General features: G+C 40.5%; 1 protein-coding gene across 3 annotated transcripts in view; it reads right to left on the reverse strand.

Annotated features, from left to right (window-relative positions):
* Positions 1-14,401, reverse strand: part of NOL10 (nucleolar protein 10) — a 53,712-nt gene extending 39,311 nt beyond the window's left edge. The window contains exons 1-11 of one of the 3 annotated variants that reach the window (XM_074153112.1): positions 14,326-14,401; positions 13,783-13,828; positions 12,935-13,033; positions 12,053-12,130; positions 10,153-10,190; positions 6,173-6,309; positions 5,355-5,420; positions 3,860-3,920; positions 3,291-3,376; positions 2,856-2,934; positions 1,524-1,673 (exon numbers count right to left, since the gene is read on the reverse strand). In XM_074153112.1, the coding sequence (XP_074009213.1) occupies positions 1,524-1,673; positions 2,856-2,934; positions 3,291-3,376; positions 3,860-3,920; positions 5,355-5,420; positions 6,173-6,309; positions 10,153-10,190; positions 12,053-12,130; positions 12,935-13,033; positions 13,783-13,828; positions 14,326-14,391 (906 nt within the window). In that variant the 5' untranslated portion in view covers positions 14,392-14,401. The remainder of the gene's footprint in view (positions 1-1,523; positions 1,674-2,855; positions 2,935-3,290; positions 3,377-3,859; positions 3,921-5,354; positions 5,421-6,172; positions 6,310-10,152; positions 10,191-12,052; positions 12,131-12,934; positions 13,034-13,782; positions 13,829-14,325) is intronic. The other 2 variants (XM_074153113.1, XM_074153114.1) reach the window with 2 other exon arrangements.
* Between the last annotated feature and the right edge of the window lie 5,429 nt (positions 14,402-19,830).

The following is a 19,830-nucleotide window of genomic DNA, read 5'->3' on the forward strand; positions in this document are numbered from 1 at the left end:
ACTGGGCCACAGAATCTGAAGCATGAGAGTACATGCCTACTCGGTTCTAAATGAGGGACAGGAACAGAGCAAATTTTGATCCTATTCCTCTTTTTTCTTTCCCTGCAGCAATCCCACCTACCTTTCTGGCCCCTTCCTTTCCCTCCCAGTTACATGCTGTTACCCCACCCACCTCTGGTCTCTCCCCGATGATTAATGGGAGTCCTCCCCCACCCCGGTCTTAGCAGACAAAAGCCTCATGCTCCCCACCCCAAGGCACGTCTCAGCATGGGGCTACTCTGGTATCAAAGCCATATGCTCTCCACCCCACAGTCTGCCTCTGCAGTTGGTTCCCAGCCAGAGATAGTCAGGAACCAACATCTGGGAGAGGTGGAGCCAGCTGGAACATACTCTAGGAAAGAGTCCAAAGCTATCTTTGCCTTCCAGCAGTAAGAAACCCTCCCTTTTCCCACTGCGGAGGCCACCTGACAAACCTTACAGAGTTTCATTCTCAATGAGGGAAATATATATACCTAGGAAAAATGGAGAGAGGCCACTGCAGATGTTTTAAATAATAACCAATAATTTATTTGCTCTTTTAAACAATAAAAAGTAACTGCAGAGGACCTTCCAAAAAACTGCTTGCAATCACAGAAAAAAATAAAAGAGGCTGTTGAAAGTTCATAAAGAAGCACAACAATAGAGAAACGACTGCCCAAAATAGTCAGAAAAAAGTGCCTCTAAACTACTGTAACGGCTCTTGATATGTTTTATTCTAAAGCTAACAAAGCATAGATGGAGCATGTTTTTTAGAAGGAATACAATGACTAAACATTAGTCCCTCCAACCGAACCAAGTTACAGTAGTATTACTTTGAATATGGGGTAACATATTTTGCGCAAACTGCAATAACGGAAAGATAAGAAAAAGAACTGCATAATACAACAAAAGAAAGTCTTATGAAAATTAGAGATTCCAACTTCAAATGCAAAAGGCAGGAATAAAGATGCTGCCTATTGCAACATAATTAATACAGCATCATACACATTGTTATTTGGATCTGGGCATAGTACCTGCTTCAGTATCCAAATAGGCTTCTGTGAAAATAAGCAGGACCTGATTTTAGTGCATCATAAACTAACTGTTCTACCTTTGAAGTTAGCCCTTCTTTGGGCAAGGAAATGGAATGACCATGTTTTCTCTCATGAAAAATCGTAACTGGATGTGTTCAAGCACACTGTGAGAAATACACAAAGCAGGGCAATGGCTAAGATATTATTTTTTAGTTTAAATCTTTCTACTGAAAGAAGCGTCTTAGGCAGACATGTACAAACAGCTAAAAAATACCTGAAACTATATTTTTATACCTGACAGGTTGTTGAATACCTTCCCAGACGTTGGTTTATTTAGTCAGACAGGACAAAATGCTGTGTAAATTAGGATACATTAAAACCCCAACTTCCTACACTCAATTTCAGCTTTGTTAGTCAAGCTGCATGAAAAAAATAAATAAATTTTGAAGGCAGCAACATAAAAACACTTACTGTATCTTTGTTCCACATTTTTATGATTCGAGAATCTGCAGAGATAATTAAATCCAACTGATGCTGAAACTGAATTGACTTAATAGGCAAGCCATAGTGGTGATCTTTGACTATTAATGGATTACTAGACCGGAGATCATATAATAAAACCTTGAAGAATAAGAGACAGATTAAACTTACAATATTGTAAGATCACAAGGAAGTCACACACAACAGATCTTTACTAAACTTGAGATTTTTTACCTAAGTACACAGGCAAGATTTACATAAAAGAAATCATTTTACGTTCTGAAAACAGCTTATTAAGTGAGCCCAGTTTATTCTGACAATATATTTTAACCTCAGAATGCTTCAGTCTAGAAAAATTAAGAGCTCACCATCCTTCTAAAGTCTTTTTAATTTCTATTGAAAAAAACAACCATTTTCAAGGACTTTAGTATTATTTAATTACTAATATTTCACTTCCAGATTCTTGCAAGACTTAAATTTTCAGACTCCCTTCCACATGCAGTCAGTATCACTTTCACTCAGTGAAACACCACAGAACATAATTTTTGATTTTAAGGAAAGTAGTAAGTACAGGCCCTGTCTTCCAGAAACCTGCATTTTTGTCTCTAAAGTCTCCTATGGAACTTGAAAAGGACCTTAAATCTTTCACAAGCAAAGTGTGGATACTAATAATTTTCAGGGAAAAAAGATTATCAGTTTGTTTAATAAAAAATATAATCTCTAATAAAACTTGCCTGATATACATAATAATATTATCACAAATGTAACTCTAACGTACCTATCTGCTCTTGAACAAGCTACAGTTTTCTAAAGCCAACAAGACTGACCAAGGCAGAAAAAAGTCCCCACACTCCACTTTACAAATATGATGGTAACAATGAATAAATGAATCTAAATGATTCTTTATAGAAAGATAACGCAGTAAAAACAATAGTTGAGAGACAATCACTTCTGCTTCGTTAGCCACCATCAAGATAAGGGACAGCATATAGGTCACATTGAGATAGCACTGATAAAGTCTCAAAAAGCAACAAATTCCCCACGTTCTTGTGATTTTCTTATAAGAAAACTACAGAATTTGAAGTTATACAGTATGTAGGTTGTGATGATTTTAAGTGGTCCCTACAGTATTCTGAAGACCAAGACCATTTCACAAAATTAATTTGCCATTTAAATCTATACATGTAATTTATGTTCTTATGAATACTTTTATTAATATACATTTAGATTACAGTAAGTGCACTCAATGTATGATAGACCTGGACACTGGCAACTGCAAGAACAGGATCTCCTAAGAACTGCTGTAGATGCAATTAAGTCTACCTGCCCAGTAGATGTTCCAACAGCCATATTCAAAGCTCCATCAAATTTCAGTGCTGAAACGGATGGTAAACCCTCTATCCTGCAAAGCACAATGCTTATAGTTAGATATCAATAAAGGCTGCAAATATTTTTTCCATGTTAAAAATAGCTAAGATAATTAATGTAAATTAATTTACAGATATGACTCAGAAATTCTACTTCAAAAAGCCCTATTTACATTCACAACTTATGCTTGTATAGAAAATTAGCCACTACTGCGCAGAGCAGTAACTAAGAGACTCCCTTTAAGACTAACAAAACCCTTTATTCACACTAGCAATGAGAAGAGAAGACCATGGGCAGATCATTTAAACACTAAGTGGGATTTGTTTCTAAAATCAAAACTTCTGAAAAAAAGACAGAACACCACACTTTGAAAAGGCAGCCTTTACTCACTCTGTGTCTGCTGTTACGCTGCTTAAAGCACAGTCCAACAGTCCAACTCGATTTCTAGTTCTAGGATCCCAGCATTCCACTTTACCCTAAACAGTTTAGAAAATATATTTCAAGCTTATGCAACAGAAGTCTGGTATCCTGGAAGTGTTTAAATACAATTATGAATTACTTAATCTATGAATAAATTTCCTAGGTTGACATGAGTTGTTCTAATAATGGCATACAAACTTCACGTTTCATTTATATTTTTAAAAAACATCTGAATCAAAATCATTAACATGAATTTTCTGAAGATTAATAGGGTACACATGCTAGTTAATTTCTACAGATGGCTATACTGTAAAGCAAGATAACATTATTTTCTCTCCCATCCAACCAAGGCAGCTCAGAAATTGTATCTGCACTATGCTCTAAAAAAATAATTTTAACAGATCTATACTTAACATAGCAAACGAGATCAAGTTAATTAATTAGGTTCCTGTCATGATTTCTTCTTATCCTCATGCAAACTAATATAAAAAAGAAAGAAACACTACTGCCCTTTTTATAAAAGGAATGCAAACATTTACCTCAGCTGTTCCCATAGCAAACAAGAAGTGTACAGGATTTATGTCACAGGCATTACTCTCTCTAAAACAGAAACAGGAGCAAGTTTAATGACCTCAGAATAATTTAACACATGAACAACTAAAAAGATTTCTGTAAGCATGCACGCTATTGTTCAGCTTGGAAAAGCAAAAGCTGGCGTGATGGATAGCCAACTAATAACGGCTTCCTATACTTAAGAGGAGCTTATCAAGAATTTGGAGTCATCAGAGACAGCACTGATTACTCGAAACAGGTAAGGTTCCAACTGGATGCAAGGATAATATTTTCACACCATGCAGATAATTAACCACTGGAATGGTTTGCCCACAGAGGCTGTGGAATCTCCATCCTTGGAGTTTTTAAGGCTCCCAGGGAAAATTCACCTGAATTCAGTGTGACCATGCCTTGAGCAGGAGGCTGGGCTCTGCTGTTCTTTCCAGCCTGAATGATTCTGTGGTTCTCTGCCCATACCCACCACCTACCACCAAGTCTTGCCATATCCCTCTGCTCTACTGTATTCTTAAACCACTCAATTATGCCAAAAGGTCTTCCTGACTTACATTCTGAAGCTTACATCTCTAGCATACTCTGATGAATGGCCTGTCTTCCTTTCCCTCACCCAAGTACCCTATTTCTCAACTGGGCACTCAAGAGCCCTGTAATTCTCCAACAACACTTCCAAAGTACAAAAATTTCCCTTTACATTACTCATCCTGGCACGTTCCAGCTTCTTCCATTCAAACCCCTCCACCTGTAATTCTGTAAGTCATCCAACTCCCCAACCTCACAACCTTCCCACAACTTCAAGTCTCATCTCTCTAATTCAGATTTTACACTACACCCTTAGCTCTCCTACTCCAGCATTTCCCCCTTTTTTGTCTGCTGCTCACTTTCTGTATTTTGCCTTCCCAAATATTGCTTTGCCCATTAAGCTCTCCTACCCACTGAACACCAGCTGTTGCCCACCAACTACCCACTTTATCCAGTCAAGTCTGTTCTTCTCATCTGCCTCTCCCCACATGAAAGAAGCCCAGCTCCTGCTCCGGTAGGGTTTTCAAAGGAATCAGACATGCTGCAGATACAAAAATTCTCTTTGGGCTACTCCAAGAGCAGAAGGACAAAGACATGTCTGGGAAAGTACATACCCTGTGGGTAGATCTCTATATGATGGCTAAATTGAGCAATAATGGCAAAGTTTTAATGAAATGCTCTTAAGATCAAGTTATATAATACCTATTACAAGTCTACATTAAGTAATTTTAAAATATCCACAAAAGAAGACTCAATTAAAACCTAAAAACTAGAACAAAGAATTACAGAATATAAAATAAAATGAGGCTCAGACTCAGCATCTGTCTCAGACTACGATGTGTTTGGGCAGTATTCAGATACAGGACTGATGGTGAACATGCTAGGAGTTTGCTTCCACCTGGTGGAAAGAAGACAGATAGACGTCACGCATTACAGATAACTTACGAAGCATCAGTCTGCAGGGAGTTGAGAAACCTTCCTTGCTCCAGATTTAGCCTGTATACTTCAGAACTACAAAGGAAAAAATCCAAAATTACTCCTTTCTCTTACGAATACTGAAAAACACTATGGTAAGTTAGGAGGAGTTATAAAGATTCTTGCTGACAGCCTAATTTTACCACATACAAAATTTTCAGCCTTCACATTCTAAAGTATAAGACACACCTATCCTTCAGTGTTAAAAATACTGAGAAAAATGTGCATGTTCACCAAAGATATTTATTACACTGCAATATCTTACCAATTATTCTGCTTCCAGGGAAAAGATGCATTAATTCCTTTGTTAAAACCTTTTAACTTTTTACGATTTACATCACATCTTGAATTGCTACTTATTTTACTTGAAACCCTAAAGACCCCATTTTATTTTCACTGTCTTCTCACAAACTTAATTATTTTATGCAATTTGACTCACACTTTGACAGCAACAGAACATCAACCAGGATAGAAAAAATTAATTTTCCTTCCTTAGATGCTAATCACTTTTTAAAACAGTACACTCAATTGCAATTTTTATAACAAATGTGCAAAAATATATTGTGCACCTGGTTTTAGAATAAAGGAAGAAGTAGTCTTAAAACAGTACAAGAAATTGAATTTATCTTAGTCTTCCCACATTTTCCACTCTTCACAGTCTACATTATTAACTTGTAAGGAATTGCCACTTCTTCCTATTTTTAACTTTTCTGGTATTTTTACGTTAATTTTATTTTTGGAAAACATTGCTGACAAATGTGAAACAATATAAACCACTTAATCAATACCTTGCTCCTACAAAATACAGGTCACACGATGGATAGTGGTAAGAGAAATCTCTACCAAATTTTGGTATTCTTGTCTTGTAGTAATGACCGTGTTGCGAATGAAACTCCACAAACCTGCCACACTGCAAGAAGACAATCTGAAAATAAAATAGAAAGCACTGAAATATACAAAAGCAGATGACAATCTCCTCAACTTGTCCTTGTCTTATAGCACAAACTCCAATGATTTTTTTTGTCAAGCTCACACACAGGTTTATCACAACTTATTTAAGCCATTTCTGTTAAAATGATAGACTCAACTAGTGCTTCATCATTCTCACTAGCCACAGCAAAAAGCTTCATTAATAAAGATTAAATGTGTATTCACAAGAGTATATGCGATCCCCTGGAAGCGACTCTGCAACCAGAAGCAGTATTGTCACCTCAGTGTTATGCTGCACCAAAATGAACATCTGTACTTCCTTCAGACACCAGAATTAACGATTTCTTCCGGGTACAATGCCATGCAGACAGCAGTATGTTTGTAGGTACCAAGTACATGAACTATACATACCGATGCACAGCAGCGTTCCAATAAATGACACCAACAACCTTTGTGCATTTTTTTGTTGTTTGCCAACTGAAGCAGCACATTGTTTCTCTCTGAGACTTAGACAAACATCCCAGTCCCGGAAGAGCCCACAGGGAGGCATTACTAGAAGGCTAGATCTAGTCTAGTAAATAAAATCAGCCAGAACCTAACCCTATAGTCCTGATGGCAAGTTAAAATGGCACAACTCACATCCATATGAAGAAATTCTCCCCATTTCAGAGACAGTATCATCCACGCCATCCGTTACATTCGTGCTGTACCTCAAACCGCACCCGGGCACTGTGGGATGGAGGAACAGTTGGCCTGGCCCAAATTCATGCCACGATGCATGCCAACAATTAAACAAGATGCATAATAACAGGCTAACCCTTGACTCTGAGCCTCATCCCTATCTTGCTTAGATTAGAAAAGTGCTAGTTTAGTTTAGAGTATGTATAGTCCATGCATCTTCTAAAAGTAGCAGATCATGACGATTTTAAATTTCCTACTGCTGGACTACATCATTAGCCATGAAAATAAGGATGAGAAGCTCAGAAAAGGAGAGGTACAACAATTATTTTGAATCTGTCATCTTTATTTATCTGTATATTCTTCCCTTACGAGTCATGGAGAAAGTACTGACCTGGGCTAGTACTTTATGACTATTTATCATTAAGTCCTCCCTTAATTATGCTTTTTCTGATATCAGAAGCCTCTGTTTCAACTTTTATTCAGGGACTTGCTCATCTTGGTCCAAGTAGAATAATGTCTTTCAGAGGTGTAACTACAATTTTATCCAAGATTACAGATGCAACTGCACACTTCACATTATAGAATAATGTTTTTCATACACATCCCAATCAATCCTTCGTGTGCCCAATGCCTTTATGCCTTCAACTGGAGGTTTACAACAAGAAAGCTTTTTACTAGTCTGTTTGAAACAATGCCCAGATCAAATCTTTTCTCTATCATCATTGTAAAAGAATGTCTGCATCTTCATGCAGTAAAGAAGCTACATAAACTATGAGAACACAAAATTAAACCATATTTAAAATGTCAGTATCCCATTCTCTTAGTTCACTTCCAGTAAGCCATCAAAAACCTGTTACCAGGAATACAGAAGATGCAGTTTGCTTTCAATGAGAAAAGTGAATTTCTTCTCACCTGCTCTACCTCCAAAAAGATTTTAGAAAGTTTTTGATAGTTGCCAAAAGCAACAAAATATTCTGCTAATAATTGCCTTACCTCTAATAAATTTTCTACTTTAAGATACATTTCTGCAATATTGGACTTGGAAGATATTTGTGTTCTCTTTCATTAGCAGTGGATACAACTGCCTGTAAATCATGTTTGTCTTTCCTTCATACTAAATCAAGTTTGATCACTACCAGAAAACTACAGCTTCAGGATAGCAAAGGCATAGCCACTGGTGTGTGGCAAAAATACTAAACAGAAATACACGTGTCTCTGCAAAAGGCTGTGAAAAAAAAAGATCACTCTCTCCTAAGTCTAAAACTTAGGAGAGCTCAGAAGTGTAACTGGCCTTACGGATACAAATACAAATGAAAGCCAACAGCGTGTTCTCACTGTGAAAATGCAAATAAGCCTCAGAAGGCGACCTTTAGAGGATAAAGGGAGCAGACCGGGGAGAAGCTATTTTCCCTGCGCTACTAAAACGTGAGGCAGTGTGTCTAGCGCTGGGTCCCCCAATTCAAGAGGGATGTGGAAAGCATCAAGTGAGCTACCAAGACAGACAAGACGCAGAACACAAAACGTATGAAGAAAGATTGGGTGAATCTCAGCTTCTATAGTCAGGCAAAGAGCACGCCACTGAACAACCTAATAGCAGCCAGCAACTAAGTGCAGTTACAGAAGTCACAAGAGTCAAACTCTTTGCAGTAGCAACAATGAAAATTTCAGATTTTCCTGGGCAGGTGGGATAGGAAGGAAGAATTCTTTATGACGAGGCAGTGCAGCATTGCAACAATTTATTCAGTGAATTTGTGGAACCTCCATGCTTGCAGTTTTTGATAGTCCTGTTCAAGCATTAAATGATGTCTGAACGTCCCCTTCCAATCAATATTTTTATGATGCTAAGCACTTCAAGTGTCATTTCTCAAATATTGTTTCCCCTTTCTAACATGTTCAAAACATTATGACAGCTATCTGAAATTCATTTTCTTTCTAGTGATTTGGTAATTTTTAGGAAAATAAAATTGAAAATAAGGTTATATTAAGTTGTGAAAGTAGGGCTTCGGTCTGAAATACAGGAGCAATTTCAGCTGAAAACACACACAAGCCTTACTGCTCATAACCAGTCAGAAATTTATTTGCGAACGCAATTTGTTTGTCAGTCTCCCAAATAACCATTTGATCTGTACAACCAGGAACATTCTCCCACAGACAGACAAGTGGGAGGGTACTGTACTGTATCAGTCACCTTCTGGTGTGATTTGACTCGTACATATTCTCAGAAATCTCGCAGGGGAAAAATTTTGAAAATACTAAAGCTGGAAGGCTAAATGATACCAGTTGGAAGTTTTACAGTGCCCCAATGCCTGTGCATGATCGAATAGAAGTATTTATTAAAACAAACCTGTACTAGAAATGCTAAGGTCTCTTCTCAGAAAAAAAAAAAAAGTATTAAAATAAACATTTAACTAAAAAAAAAAAACCCACCAACCAACAACCAAGGCTTGTCCTAATGAAATCAGCAAAACTGTATGCTTAAATGTCATATTTAACACTTGATGAATCAGCAAAGCAAAGTTTACAGCAAGAGGTAACATCTTTTATTACATCAGCTGCTGCAGCTGAAGCAAACAGCCAGGTGTTAAATAGAATTAGAAGCAGTAACTGTATTGGGACTGGAAAAGGGCTGGTGGTCCCAAGAATTCAACTGTTTCCTCCAGGAACACCACTTCATAAGGAGGAAAAAAAAAAACAAAACACACCACCTCCAAGATGTTACTTCTCTCACAATTTTTGCCTCAGAATCATCATGGCTACAACAACACTGACAATCAGGCTATTAACTTACACCATTTTTGAGAGGGATAGCTATAGGTATCTGTGTATCACTTGTCACAAGGGATTGTGATGAAATGTTATCCTAGAAAGAATAACTTATTCCATTTTCCACATTATTTTGTTTGTAGGATAGACCATTATCTGTTTTTCTCTACTCCAGACAAAAGACTTTAAAAGTGGTAAGGCAAATTATAACACAGAGAGACAAAGAAAACAAACAACATTTTGAAGGTACAAAAAATGTTTATCCTGATTCTTTAAAAAAACTTTTCTGTTCCAAAAGTTGCTTTGATTGACTGCCTTTACTATATATGAAAATGCATTTTAATATACATATTAAATGATTTTTTCATTTATACATTGAAAACATTAAACATACCTTGGAGTAATCATCTGATAAAATCTCAAACGTAACCACTAGAGGAGAGAGCAAGAGAATTTTAAAAGTCAACTAAGTAAGCAAACATTTGCAAACATTGGCATAAATCCTGAAAACATTTACACTCATGCTAACCTTTAGTCATATAAGTACTCCCCACAGGTGTCAATGCATAATGCAGGCATTGTGATAAAATCTTTAATTATGTAACTTTATTTGCAAAATAGAAGTAGTTTTCTAAAACTTTAGAAACATATGAAGCATCTTGTAATCTTTTTATCGTTCTTGTATACTTGACACGTTCCTCAACACAATGCTCAACCATGTATTTATTGTCTCAGAGAAGGTCTAATCAAATAGTTTTTAGTGAGTGTGTGGTCCGTGAATCTTTGGTAAACCGTCAAAGATGATAAAAAATGACATGAATTCGGACATACTATGTACAGTCCTGCACATGCAATCCTTCTAAGGGGTCAGTGCTTCCACAGAAAAAGTTTTAAGGCCCCCAAAAAAAAAGAAATCACAAATTTGAAAGCTACCATCCATGCTGAACACTGCAATGTATTGAACTTTGCCTAGTTTTAAATGAGAGGGGCTGGGAACATCAGGGAGTAGCTGTTTCAGCTAAACTGGTTCCATTTAAATGAGGCAGCTCATTTAAAGTTACCTGAAGTGACTCTATGCTACGTTTCAAATTAAACATACTTCTGCAGTCTAGCAAGATGCCAGTTCAGAAAAAAAAAAAAAAAAATACTTTAAGCTCTAATTACCAGCAAGCACTTACTATTAAAATGACTCCTACTGTTATTCTTTCAAAGTGGGTCTCACTCTTGCCATACCTTCCTCTCCCCAGCCTCTCTGCCCCCACCACCTTTCCTCTTACTATACTGTAGCACTGTCCCTTCACCCTACATGACTCCCTGTAGTCCCTGAGGCACAGGGTAAAGAAACACCACCATGAGCTACTCCCCTTCTCCTGACCTATTTCAGTAGTTCTCAATTTTTATTTTTCACAACACTTTCACAGACATTACAGTTAGACCAGTTTCATTCTTCTGTAGTGATTTAGCACTTCTGCCCCTCTGTGCTCATCCCCTCATTGCTTTGGTCATCCCTGTATCCCAGTTTTCAGCCATCAGTCTTCTAACATCCCAGTATTCTAACAAAAAACAAACTAAAAAAGCCACTAAAACCACCATTTCCCAAATCCATACACCCTAGAACTCAGAGCCCCAGCAGTTCTGACCTCCTCCCCTAGTCTAACTGCCAGCAGATTCCCCCTTTCCCATTGTCTAGACGGCTCCTTGTTTTCCTCGGCATCGTTGTCCTCCCTCCAAATTTGTAGCAAACAACATATAATTAGGACCTTGACCATGCTACCATCTATCCCTAAGCATCTTGCTTCCAAGAAAACAAAAACCAAACTCACTCTCATGGAATTCTCTTTACCCTGTAACTCACCTACTGAGCTTGGGATCCAGAGGAAAAACAGTAAGAACTCATTTCAGTAACGATGGTGCAACCACTGTGCCTTCACCAACTATACTGCTTCACAGAAGTGGAAAGAAGGGAGAACTGACCACTACCCAGCCATCGTACCCCCGTTGCATTCCCCAAACAGAGCACAGCCTTCAGCCACGTTCACTCTCTGATCCAGTAAGCGCAGGGCTCAAGGTAAATCCTACACACTTCACACTGCTCCAGGAGAGCAAAGAACTTTCAAGAAGGAGGAGAAGGGAAAACTACAGCGATAAACACAACTTAATGTTTTACTCTACATTCTTGTGTTCCTCCAAAGTACATTCTGCCCGCCCAGCAGAGGGAGGGAAACTTCTACTTGAGTCCAACCTGAATTAAACAGGAAAGATACCTAGTACTAACAGCTATAGCTTATACTAACCTTCAGAATCTAAGCATCTTTCAAATTTTTGGGATAACTGATAGGTATCAAAACAGCGGATCCTTGGCTTGTAAGTTCCTGAAAGAACAATTTAATCATTAATAAAAACATAAACAAAAAGATATTATTAAAGCTTTTTTTGGTTTGTTTTGGTTTGGTTTTTAATTATAATGTCTTACATATACAGATTTTACAACATTTCAACTGTAAATATTCTGATAGTATCAGAATCTCTATGACTGGAAAAACATGCCTCTTAGTAACATAACCTTATGGCCCGTTTTTTGTCTTTGGTGCCTGAAAGCACCCTGCTTGTATGTAGGTTCTTCTAATTAATAAATACATCATATAGAATTTATTAATGCCTCCCACTAAGTCTGAAAGACCAAGTCTCCTCATGCTATTAATGCCTACTAAAGCACTTGTGTTTGGATCCTGCTTTTACAGATACAAAATGTAGCGTTATCCTCCACACTCAAAACAACAATGTTCAGAAGTTATCTAAAGCAAATTTACATACATACAATAAAAATAATTAAGAACTTGGTTTTGAAATGTATTATAAACAGTTTAGTTTTTAATCGCATTAAAACCCCCCAGTGGCAGGGGGGCTGGACTAGATGATCTTCAAAGGTCCCTTCCAACCCAAACCATTCTATGATTCTAAGAACATCTGTATTCTACCAAGTAGAATACAGTACCACTACCAAGACAGCCACATCTATCACACCTTAACAGTAAGCTTCCAAAAGCCTTCCAAACTTCAATGCTACATTTGAAAATGAACTCCCTTCAATTCTACCTGAAATACCAAGTCATTCCGCAAACAACAGTTTCTAGCACTTTTGACCTCTGCTGCAGAGAGACACTTTGTTAACTCACCAACTGCCATAATATACTGTCCATCTCTTGACACCTTAATCTTTGTGCTAACCGTGGGCATTTCAAAGTCTTGAATAAGTTCAATTCTTCTACGGATATCTATAAAGAAAGAAAAATAAATATAAAGGTAGCACTACTGTATCAGTCCAAAAAACTGTAATGGTTTCTTACAGAAGGATGTTGAGTTAAATATAGGGAATGTCTTTTAAGATCTTTTGAAGTATAAAGATCTTTTAAGTATAATTAATACCTTATAAGCAAATTCATACAGCCTGTTAACCCTGAGAAGCGGGTGATCTCCATGCAAAATAGATGTCTATTCTGAGGTGACTATGTAACAAATCATTATATAATGTGGTTGAAAATATTTATCACACATTTTACACAACTAAGATGTATTCCATCCTCCTGTTAACTCTGTATTTTTTTGTTGGTTGAGTTTCTTATACACCACTTCCTCTGGTATGTAAATAGCCATTTTTATTTTGTATAACAAGTTCAGGCTAACATGATGATATTCCTGCACTCTACGATTAGCATCATACCATAGAGAAGTTTATAGTTGGACTTTATCATAAACCACACGTGGAATTCATCCATGATGTTTCTGTACAATCCACTGCCCCAATATTTAATGTCTGAAATTTAAAACAACATTGGTAATATTCTGTTAACATAAACCTATACAGGGAGTTGAAGTAACTATTTATAGCTTTAATTTTGTAGTTGTAAAAATATAAGCTATGCATAACATCCTTCTATCAGATAGTAAAGTCTCTCCTTCGAGACATGCATGTCGTGTCTGTGCAGCCAGGTATTAATGAGGACCCCATGCCAGCAACACTCACCCACATCTTTCTTCTGTAAAGCTCTTTTCTTCCTGTCTGAAAGCCACTGTAAGAAAATATATAAATCAGTCTTCAGCTCATTATCCATAAAGACAATTGCTTAAAGTTTACCCAGTCTGGGAGCGTAAGACATTCAGGCCGATAATTCTTTCATTTCTTGATTATTTTAAAACTTCTACTGGCAAAACTTAACAATCCCACCACACCCAGAAAACTTACAAAGTCCTGTTTTTTGAGGGTCTATAAAATGACACACCAACAGTGAGGGATGCACACGTTCAAACTGCATTTTTAGTTTAAGAAACACCGATAGCTGGATTTAGTTAACCATCCCCGCCCTCGGCACCAGAAGGAGAAGGGGCAGCCGGGCGAGCGGCCCTGGCCCGGGCTCAGGCCCGAACCCTACAGCACGTTTTTAAAGCCTCCTGTTGCAGGAGCCAGCGGTGGCCCGCGGCCCGACCGCGGGAAAGGCCAGGCCGAGCCGAGCCGGGCCGGGCCGGGACAACAGCGGCGGCGGCGCGTCCCCTCGCCCCACTCACTCACCTCCGGGAGGCTCCTGCCGGCGCTGAGGCTGTAGATCTTCACCTCGTTGAGGCTGGAGACCTGCATGGCCGCGGCCCTGCCCGCCTCTTCCGGGGGGGAGAGGAAGCGGAAGGCGGCTCCCTGCTTCCGGCCCGGCGCCGCTTCCGCCCGGCAGAGGCCGGGCCGGGAGGGGGACGGTGGTGCGGCGGGAGCGGGCTCCTGTGCGGAGGCTGGGGGCTGTCCGGGTGAGGGCGAGTCTCGCCCCCTCCCTCTCATAGGGAAGAATCATGGAAAGGTTTGGGTGGGAAGGGACTTTAAAGATCATTGAGTTCTAACCCCCCTGCCGTGGGCAGGGACACCTCCACTAGAGCAGGTTGCTCAAAGCCCCATCCAGCCTGGCCTTGAACACTTCCAGGGATGGGGCATCCACAGCTTCTCTGGGCAAGCTGTTCCAGTGCCTCACCACCGTCAGAGTGAGGAATTTCTTCTTAATATCTAGTTTAAATCTCCCCTCTTTCAGTTTAAAACCATTACCGTTCATCCTATCCCTCCACTCCCTGATAAAGAGTCCCTCCCCATCTCTCCTGTAGGCCCCCTTTAGGTGTTGGAAGGCTGCTATAAGGTCTCCCCAGAGCCTTCTCTTCTCCAGGCTGAACAACCCCAACTCTCAGACTGTCTTCATAGGAGAGGTGCTCCAGCCCTTTGATAACCTTTGTGGCCCTCTGAGCCTGCTCCAACAGGTCCATGTCCTTTGGTGAACCTGCTTTGGCAAGACGGTTGGACTAGATCTCCAAAGATCCCTTCCAGCCTGTAATTATGCTTGAGATTGCTGTCACCCACATGCAAGACCCTTCACTTAGCCTGGCTGAACTTCATGAGGTTTGCATGGGCCTACCTCTCTGGTCTGTCCAGGTCCTTCTGGGTGGCATCCCTTCCCTTCAGCATGTCGACCACACCACACAGCTTGCTAGAAGCAAATCCTTCTCGTAGCGAAGGATGCAAATCCATGAGAAAAAACAAGCTTTGCTGATGCCATCAGTCATAGTAAACCAACTTGCTGCTACCAGTTTCCCCAAACGTTAATTTCTAATGTTCAAAAGCACCTGTGCAAGAAGCTGCCAGGTGTCGTGATTTTTGGAGATGGCAGGTAACAGGGACAGCTGTGTGTGCCACATGGAGTCTCCAGCTCTCCTTCCTTGGTAGACAAAACCCCATCTTGAAACGTCCAGACTGCCAGGCAGCGGTGCCATTCTGGGTGGCCTTAAGGTTACATCAGGATGGCAGGAGTTACTTTTGCAGACTTGATGAAGGAGGTTAATTTTCTCACGCTCCAGCAAACCGTGTCCGTTACCTACGGAAAACAATCAGTCCAGGATTTGGTTGGGCAGAACCTTGCCAGCAAATGTAAAAAGACCCATTTTTATTGCTTTGTAGCATTACCATTTAAACAAGAATGGACATGAAAATTCTGACCGTTCCTATTCTAATTTATAGCGGCAACAACAAGGACTGAAATAATGTATATCAGATCTATATACATCTTCAAGAAACAATGAAAATCCCAACTAAATTCTTATCGTAACAATGCATAACTCTGGTACAAGTACGCTGAAGCTGTTTCAAATAAATCTTATGTATGGTATTCCCTGGATGATGTATCTCAACAATGATGTTACCAATACCATGGCTAGAAAGGACTCCATTCTCGTTCATATTAGAGGGCGTTAAAGCTGAGATTTGTGGGAGATCAATACACCTAAATATAGCTCCCGTTTCAGAGAGTTAAGTCTTCACTTGCTTAAATGTAGGCTGCCTGGTGGCATTTGAGATGCCGTATGGTATCCAGAACATGTAGATGGGGCTGATACAAGACCTATGGAAAACCCATCTACAGCATGAGCTGGAGTTCAGGCAGGATGTGCAAGGTCATCTCAAGTGGCAGTAGAAGCTCAGGCAGCTGAATCTCATCCCTAGTAAAAGCCGTTAATGAAGCCTGAGGAGCAATGTGGCACCGTAGCCACTAGGTGTCTTCTTCGGGGTGAGCTTAATCATTAATAGGTTCCACTGTCTAATTACTTAGACAACCACAAGCTACATATGAATTGACTTTTAAGGCTGAATTCACTTGTCCACATACAGAGGTCTTGTGCCATTCGGGATGCCCTAAGGAATTCCAGACATCTGCAGGGGTTCATTGGTGTGACTCAAGATGTGCAGAAGACCAGTGCCATCCTGGAACTGCAGCTGAAGGCCAGTCAAGGATCCTCCAGGGCAGCTCGAAAGGCCTTAGGCAGGGTTAGGAGGACTGAACCCACGAAGAGTTCCTAGAGGTATAAAATACTGGAGTTTCTTACAGCCTGGAGAACTATGTGACTTTCTTCAGGTGCGACTGCCCAAGGATTCCTGACCCTCTCGTCCATTCTCCAGATGCATCTAACTGGCCACAGTGCAAAAGAAGAGGGGTAGAACCCAGAGGTCCTGCCTGCACAACAGGAAGCAGCATTGTACTTCAAGTTGTTTGAAATTAAGTTTTTTTTCTTTTCAGTCAAATTCAGTTCTCAGACGAAGTTGATAAATCTGAGCCTGGTGACAAACAGGATGCAGCGTACTGAAACTACGTGGTGATAAGCAAACTGAATGTAACCTTTGCTGATTTTAATGATAACTAGACAGTGCCCCTTCAGTATGTACATCCATATGATTATGTTAAGTGTAAGTTTTCATGTATTTTCACACTGAAAAAACATTTCACGTTCGGTGTATAAAAGCAATTCATCAGGAAGCTTCTGCTGCAATTCACAGTACAGAGAGAGTGAATAATATTCTTTAACATAATTAAAAAATAGATACAAAGCTAAGGAATTATGATAAGTGTTTGCACACTAATCTTAAAAGTATACAGAAAAATGCTTTCATTTAAATAATATTCTTTTATGTATTATCAAGTTATTTAAGAGTTCCTTCACTGGAATATTTTAGACTATCATTTAAATACATTGCTACAATAATAATAAAACACTCACGGGACTAGGAAATAGGATTTTTAAAGATTATTATTTTTAAGCAGATGGGACACTCCCCCCCCACATTACTAGAAGACTAAACAGGTAATGCACGTAATAGATGTATAAATTGTTTTATAGAGATCTACAGCTCTGTGGTTGCTGTTTTGCAAGCTTAAAACATAAGCTTTCCCATTAGTATCAATGTCATAATTATCTAGGTAATTAATTTTGGCTACCTGTTAGAGAAATTTGCCTTGGAAGACATTCAAGTAGGGTATTTCAGCGCTCTTAATGACTTTTTGGAGGCAGAGTTTTGCTCCTTAGTGTGACATCTGAAGAAGTACTCATAAACAGAGAGGCAGAGTCACAGAAAGGTTCACTGCATTGATGGATCCAAGGGAGCAGGAAGACACATGATGATCATGAGGGAATTAGCTTTGAGATCACATGGCACAACACACAGTACCAGCCAGGGAAATGGCAGGGAAGACATGAGCTGTCATAGCTGTGTTACCACCAGAGCGTGCAGCACACTCTCCATACCCCATGGCATGTGGTAAGAGAAGCAAAGAAGCGAAGCAAGAGAGGAGAAGAGAAGCAAAGGAAGACGAATCCTCAGCTCATCTGAAGAGTCTATAGAGTCTAAGACCTTGACCTGCACGTTAGCTACCTAAAGCTTGATTTAGATGGAACAGTCCAAGTCCAAGACTATGATTCAGGATTCAGGATGTCTTCCGTCAGCTGCTTCTACCTAGTACTTAATTTCATTTAAAATTCTTGGAGGTGTCAAGAGCTCGGTTTCTGTGCATGACCAGACCTGCCTGGCCCAAGCAACTCAAACGCTCTCGGTTTAGGACAGATCATGTGGAAAACCAAGAGCATCCTTTTGTTTAATTTCTTGCTAGGCTTTTGAAGAAAATAAAACACCAGTAAGAGGAGAGATTGCCTAAGTGCTGTATGACAGTATAATGATTAGACTATGAAAATGAGAACTGGATGCACCATGTACTCTCTGTGAGGGGGTTGAATTCCCGCTTGCAGAGATGCCCCTCAAAGGCAGGTTCTGGAAGTATTTTAAGAGTCTTGTTTACTTCAGAGTCTGTCTGGTTTAGGAGGCTCTGCAGAACATTACTGCGTACGAACTACAACACACTCCCAATATCTTAAGTGAGCTTAAGGCTACTTAAAGCAAATTCAAGACTCAGTATGGACGAAAAGCCACAGCTATATTCTACCAAGGAAGAAGCATCGCCAAGGGAGGCAGCATCTCTGCAGACTCCTGCACCCCATGATTTTTTCTTAAATAAAACACCCAGGGAAGTCCCAGAAACAGAAGTTTCCTAGAAGTTTCTTCATTTATTCCAAAACCTTCAGACTTGCTAAAGCCAGTCAGCGTTTAACGAGAAGAAACGGCCTCTGCATTCTTTTTGCGAGTTTAAAAGATGGGAAGCTGCAGAGTCGGAGCTGTCGCCGACTTCCAAGGGCTCGTCTCACCCAGCGGCACAGCCCTCCCTGCCCTCCCCGACCCCCTCGCACCCACCCGGCTCCCCTTCGGCGTGGCTCCGGGGGCTGCCCTCCCGCCTGCCCGGCCTCCCCCCGCCCCGCCCCGCTCCGCTCCGCTCCGCTCCGCTCCGCTCCTCCCCGGCCCTGCCCCGCCCGCTTCACCGAGCATGTCCGCGCCCGCCCCGCCGGCAGCCGCCGGGAGCCGCCGGGAGCCGCCGGGCTGGCAGCGGGCGGGCGGGGAGCGGCAGCTCGCGCAGGTAAGGCAGCGGGCAGGGATACACACCCCACAACAGCATCACACACACATCCCCTCTTCCCGTTCGCCAGGGCTCGCTTCTGCTCCTCGCTGTCCTGCTCCGGTCTGCTAGGTGGACACCCCTGTAGCTGTCCCCCGTGGATTCTCGCGACTCTCGTCCTTGTGTTGTTTCTGCTCGTATCGTCTCTGTATGTCGCGACGTGCCTTCTTCCAGCTCCTTCCTATCCAACCTGGGAAGAAAAAAAACAGGGGAAAGTAATATTCCATCTTGCCAGTGGCATCTTTTGCAGCCTATAGGTTGAGCAGAGGTCTTTTTGCATCTTGTTTTCAGCTTTGCCTACAAGTGTCCAAAGATTTGAGAGACAGTATTTGTCAAGCAGAAATCTTTAATTATGTTTGAGTGGTTTAATGAAGTCCCCAGACTCCACAATGAAGACTGGACTTACAGGGCAAGGCAAATGGAGCAGGCTGGGAGGGAAAAGGGGAGGAGGAAGCTTCGTTTCTTCATTGAGAAACTGGGTGAAACAACCCTAAGAAGGAACCGCAGCAGTCTTTCCGTGACATTCTGTAGAAGGTCGTGTTCCATTTCAGCCGAAGACACAGGACTGACTCACTCTCCTTGTGTTTCTGAAAAAATAATCATTAATCTGTTCTAAATTTTTCTGTTCTTGGGGGAAAGCCTGTTTCGTGTGCTGCTCTTGTGGCCACTTAACCTGCTTTGTGTTTCTACAGTGACCAGGAGTGAAGAGAAAATATTAGATC

The sequence above is a fragment of the Numenius arquata genome, chromosome 9 (assembly GCF_964106895.1).
Source record: "Numenius arquata chromosome 9, bNumArq3.hap1.1, whole genome shotgun sequence".
Taxonomy (NCBI): Eukaryota; Metazoa; Chordata; class Aves; order Charadriiformes; family Scolopacidae; genus Numenius; species Numenius arquata.